The sequence below is a fragment of the Adiantum capillus-veneris genome, chromosome 19, assembly GCF_014529385.1.
Source record: "Adiantum capillus-veneris isolate H3 chromosome 19, ASM1452938v2, whole genome shotgun sequence".
Taxonomy (NCBI): domain Eukaryota; kingdom Viridiplantae; phylum Streptophyta; class Polypodiopsida; order Polypodiales; family Pteridaceae; genus Adiantum; species Adiantum capillus-veneris.
The window spans coordinates 115,483,965-115,489,742 of NC_140949.1; the positions used below are offsets into that span (position 1 = coordinate 115,483,965).

A 5,778-nucleotide genomic window follows, 5' to 3' on the forward strand; every position below is an offset into this window, starting at 1 on the left:
CTTCTTTAGCTTTGATGACCTTCACCATGCAGGGTATGATTTGCGATGTCCTCCCCTTCTGTATTCTCTGGCCATAGCTTTCATCGGAAGAGGAGGAAGGTGAAGAAGAAGAAGAAGAGGATGACCTCTTTCTAGCCCTTTTCTTCCTTTGTTTCCTCTCTTCCCTTTCGAAATGGCGAGGAGAATGCCTGTGTGTTGTTCTTTTCCTCTTGGGAGGAGTGGGCGATCGTCTAGACAGCCATCTTCGTGGAGCCACATCTTCAGAGGAACCTAAAGTTTCATTGCTTTCTTGCTCTTTGGATTCCTCCTCTCGAATGGGAGAGAGTCTTCTTTTGGGGGTCTCTTCAAGAGGCCGCCTAAGTTCTCTCTGCTCTTGGAGAGGAAGGGAAATTCCATAAGCACGAATTTGTTGAGTAACTTCGGCTTGCAAAGTAGGGTTGCCCATAGCTTGCTGCAGCCTAGTAATGAGATAATTCATGAACATGGGGGCATCATCATTAGCACCTTCATGTGCAAAATCAAAGCTATCAATGTTCATTCTACTCTCTTGATTATTGTTAGCCATGTTAACAAAATTTATGTATGTACTTAGTGTATGATTTGGCAATTAAAAGCCTTAGTTGCTGCTCCTCTTAGCCTTTGAAAATTGGCTCTTAAGTATCTACACCCACGGCTCAAAGTGGTTAATTATAGAGAGTAGTGGAGTAGGTCTAACATAGCAGAGTTGCCGAGGGCTAGCTCCTTTCGGACTTCTTATGGCTCAATAATGTAAAGCCGTAGGCAAGTCTAAAAAGACTCCATTATTAAGTCCAAAGCTCCCGAGGTGTGCACCATATCCCACATAGTGGGCTCAACAAAACCGATAATAGATCCCAGTTCCACTTACCCTAATATAATTAACAACATCGACCATTTATAGGCTACTTAAGGACCTCTCTGCAAGTAAGAAAAGAGAAACCAAATGCTTTGATACCAATGTAATGGAATTGGTCTATTAACTTGAGAGTAGCGGAAATTAATGAGTACTTTTGAGAAATTACTTTGTGAGCATAGTGGGTGAACATAGTTGAAGATAACAACATAAACACAGCAATTAGTTAACTTGGCATGAACAATACTTTTGCAAGAGAGAGAATTTAGAGAACATGACAAGAATTGAGGATCGGAGCCAGTCCCCCCCTCCAATAGGCATTTGTATTATGATTTCTCCCATTAAGAGAGACTTGTTACAATAATACAATCTTTGTGCTCCTTGTGATGCAATGAAGATGGAAAGCTTCATGCATCACAAGCATAACATAAACTTTGAAGAAATCTTTAACTATCCCAAGCCTGAGACCCAAGACTTCAAACACCTTAGTCATCAAGCACGACAAGCACCTCAAGCTTGGGCCGGGTTCCCACCTCAAGCACAGCCGTAGCTTACCTAAGGTCAAAGGACTTTTACACTAACTATTGGAGGTCTTCAATGAAGCTAACCCTAAGGTATTATGCTCCATTGGTTAGCCTTGCTCTTTGATAGACCATCTCTCATTGCGGCCCCTTTACCATTTTCCTCGTGTTGAGATAGATCTATAAGTACATGCTATATCTTAACCTTTGTTCCCGTTTATTCTCCCACATTAAATGATCAGTTTAATATGAGAAAATCATTTGGGTTGGTTAGGTATTAGATTTTATGACAGATTTGTTTGGAGCGGCATGCAAATTCATGGACTTTATTGTTTCTGCAAGTGTTTGCACTTCAAGTGCAACCTCTCTACCGGATTTAGTATGAGTTCACACCCGGCCATATACGATGATTGTTTAGTATAAGTGTCTGTGATTGGATGATCTAAACTCTATGAGTTTACTTCGCTCAAATTGACATCAAGTATCTGACTGGAACCTTACTTGGGTTAGTCGTAGGTTATCGTCAGCCATGAAAGACTATCTTTAATTTGAGAATGTACACATGCTAATAGAAACTTGCAATGGTAACTGATTTGCAAGTGATTATTGAATGCAAAATGGTAAAGATAAGATTATGTATACATACAATTAATCACACAATTAAATACTCAACTAATGAGCTTATTAGAGAAAGACACACTTTATTGATTGCTTGATCACACTCACAATAAGGGTAGGGGCTCAATGGAATTTCATGATTAGACCCACAATCACGAGTTAATCAAACAATAAATTAGTGTCCGGATTAGCAAGGGAGGAACTAAATAGAGAATGGTAGGATCTATGATGTAATTAGGAGGCACTAATCACGCTTATGCTTCTAATACCAACTCATATAGTTTATGGTCGATTTGACAATGAAGTATTCATACCTTAATTCATGTGATTAAGAGTAGCACCAACTTAATCAAGAGAGAGTGTGTGGATGGAGAAAGTAGAGTTACATAATGCATTAGATTGTTTGTACAAAGGCTGCTCTTTTGTAGAGCTAAACGAAGCAAAAAAAGTTGCATACATGCACAACACACTAAGTGACTATTTTAAGACTTAGACGTCATGTTTGACTAGGCACTTACACAACTCAAGAATTGGAAGCAGAATGACAAAAAATAAAACTTTGTAAATTAACTAGGGGTTGCTACATCGGTGTGCTAAGGGCGGCTTCCTAAGGGTCGCTACATAAGTGTGATGAGGTTTGCTGAAGTGGAGAAGATCTACAATGAGAACTGTGGGTCTTTTGCTTGTGCATCGAGATTGCTTTAAGTGTGACAACTCCGACACCTGGCTTGCGAACACCAAACTCCCTATTGAGTAGAGCGCATGTGCGCCTGAGAGAGAGAGAGAGAGAGAGAGAGAGAGAGAGAGAGATGATCATGGCACTTGTTGGCACTGCCTGCTTGTAGGTAGTGATATAGGCGTGGTGCCTACCAAATTGTGTACACATGTTTTAGGCATTCTTTTAGGCTTTTTAAGCTATTTTTTAGGTTTACTAATAAAAATAGCGTATCTTTCTCTCTATCTCTCTCATCTGCATACCAAAGCAGTCAAGATCTCTCTCTCTCTCTCTCTCTCTCTCTCTCTCTCTCTCTCTCTCGGGATAGTTTCCTACGACGTTAAAACTCTCTTCTTCTTCTTCTTCTTCTTCTCTCTCTCCACCGATCAAAGCAGTCAAGAGCAGCGTTCTCCAAGTGCAAGCTACAACCTCTCTCTCTCTCTCTCTCTCTCTCTCTCTCACACACACACACACACACACACACACACACACACACACACAAAACAGGCAGTGCCGCCGTCTGCGCATTAGTGTCAGCTTGTTTCATGTTGCCCAACATACAAAGTGACATGACCATGGTCATGGCATGGTCTCTATAGCTGAGGATGGGCCATGTCCTTTTAGCTGGCCTGCTTTTCAATCAACCTTCCATAGATTCCATGGATGGAAATTGGTCTCCAAATAGAAAACGTGACTGCCGATTGCCATACCATCTGGGGGCCAGGGTGCAGCTTCACGACGACATTTCTTGCACGTGCTTGCAAGAGTATTGTTGAGCTGTCTGTTCCGCCACAAGATAAGAATTTTCTTCCTTGAAGTTCGGTCTCTCGAGCAATGGCAGCCGCCACGATGAGCAAATCTGCTGCAGCAACGAATTACCATCACCGGGAGCTTGGCTATGGTCGACCCCTAGGTTTGAGAAGACTCAAGAAGCCCAGTTCCTTGTTTTTAGGGTTTAGCAGACATGCCAAATGCAGCACACTCAGAGTAGAAGCCACAACTCATCAAGCCGAGCAAAATCCTCCGTCTTCAGAAGTTGCCGACGGCAATGGGTCTCCTCTAAATGCAAGCAAGAAGCGGAACTCCAACAGCATCAAAGATGAAGCACGCAGGCATTGCTTGTCAGAGCCACCTACCACCTTCTCTGCCAAGTATGTTCCCTTTAGCCCTTACGAGCCCACCGATGAGAGCTACTCTTTAGATGAGATTGTCTACAGAAGTAAGGATGGAAAGCTGCTTGATGTGCAGCATGATATGGATGCTCTCAGAAAATTTGATGGGAAGTACTGGAAATCTTTGTTTGATTCTAGAGTGGGCAAGACCACATGGCCATATGGGTCTGGTGTTTGGAGCAAGAAAGAGTGGGTGCTTCCTGAGATAGATAACGACGACATTGTTAGTGCATTTGAGGGCAATTCCAATCTCTTTTGGGCAGAAAGGTTTGGTAAAGAGATGCTAGGTATGAACGACTTGTGGGTAAAACATTGCGGCATCAGCCACACAGGGAGTTTTAAGGACCTTGGGATGACCGTGCTTGTTAGCCAAGTGAACAGACTGAAGAAAATGAATAAGAACCTTCTTGGTGTGGGGTGCGCTTCTACTGGTGATACGTCGGCAGCTCTCTCTGCTTATTGTGCAGCAGCGGGTATTCCAGCCATAGTATTTTTGCCTGCAAATAAGATTTCAATAGCCCAGCTAGTGCAACCCATTGCAAATGGGGCCGTTGTATTGAGCCTTGACACAGATTTTGATGGATGCATGCGGCTTATTCGCGATGTAACAGAGCAGGTGCCCATCTACTTGGCAAATTCACTGAACAGTCTTCGCCTTGAAGGACAGAAAACGGCTGCAATAGAGATCTGCCAGCAATTTGATTGGGAGGTTCCTGACTGGGTCATTGTGCCAGGGGGCAACCTTGGAAATATCTATGCCTTTTACAAAGGCTTCGTTATGTGCAAGGAACTTGGATTAACCAACAGAATTCCCCGATTGGTTTGTGCGCAGGCGGCGAATGCGAACCCCTTGTATCTTCATTACAAGGCGGGCTGGAAGAATTTTTTGCCTGTCAAGGCTAGTCCAACTTTTGCATCTGCTATTCAAATAGGGGATCCGGTGTCCATTGATCGTGCTGTGTATGCATTGAAAAATTCTGATGGGATTGTGGAGGAGGCTACCGAAGAGGAGCTCATGGATGCGTCGGCACAGGCCGATTTGACTGGCATGTTCACATGTCCACATACAGGGGTGGCATTATCTGCCTTAATCAAACTTCGGGAGAAGAATGTGATTGGACGGACAGATAGGACGGTGGTTGTGAGTACAGCTCATGGATTGAAGTTTACACAGTCAAAAATTGCCTATCACTCAAAAGAGATACCCGAATTGCAGTCTAAGTTTGCGAACCCTCCGGTGGACGTGAAGGCGAATCTGGGCTCAGTCATGGATGCTTTGCAGAGTAGGTTGCCTTCTCTTCGAGAGAAGGGATTTTGAAGCCTAAGGCAGCTTATGCACTACCAGAAAGACATAGTCATTAATGCAGACAAGCGTGAGGTATGCTTGGCAGCAGGGGCTATGATGTCTTTTGCCACCATCACGTTTTCTTGTAGGTAACTTTCCTTGTACTTGCTGAGCTTTCAGCTGCTTGAAAAGGTTGAGTTTGTAAGGTTTCATAAGGGAAATTTTCTAATATATCCTATCTTTACTTGGACGCTTTAAGGCAGGAGGGACTGAATGGCCTTGTAATTGATTGTATGAAACTGTACAAAGTGCTTTAAAAAGCTGTGTTCTTGGGTAGAGGGGCTAGCAATCTTTCAGTGTATCGTAAGATGAGGTTGAATTGCCTCTGTCTTAAGTCATCGCTTTGTATTGTGCTGACAAGTTTGTGGTTCTAATACCGCTTTTCAGAGGTAATGAGAGGTTTGATGGTTTATGTACTCTTACCTAAATATTTTGTCACGCTCGCGTGAAGTTAGTACCAGTTTTTCTGCTTGAAAATCTTGCAGAGATGAGTTTGCAAAGAAGAGGTTAAGGACATGATTCACATGATTATTTTC

General features: G+C 43.0%; 1 protein-coding gene across 1 annotated transcript; it reads left to right on the plus strand.

Annotated features, from left to right (window-relative positions):
- Positions 1-3,374: 3,374 nt before the first annotated feature.
- LOC147434705 (threonine synthase, chloroplastic-like) lies at positions 3,375-5,518 on the plus strand. Its single transcript, XM_086491153.1, has one exon. The coding sequence runs from the start codon at positions 3,560-3,562 to the stop codon at positions 5,213-5,215; it is 1,656 nt and encodes a 551-aa protein (XP_086347279.1). The 5' UTR covers positions 3,375-3,559; the 3' UTR covers positions 5,216-5,518.
- Positions 5,519-5,778: the final 260 nt, after the last annotated feature.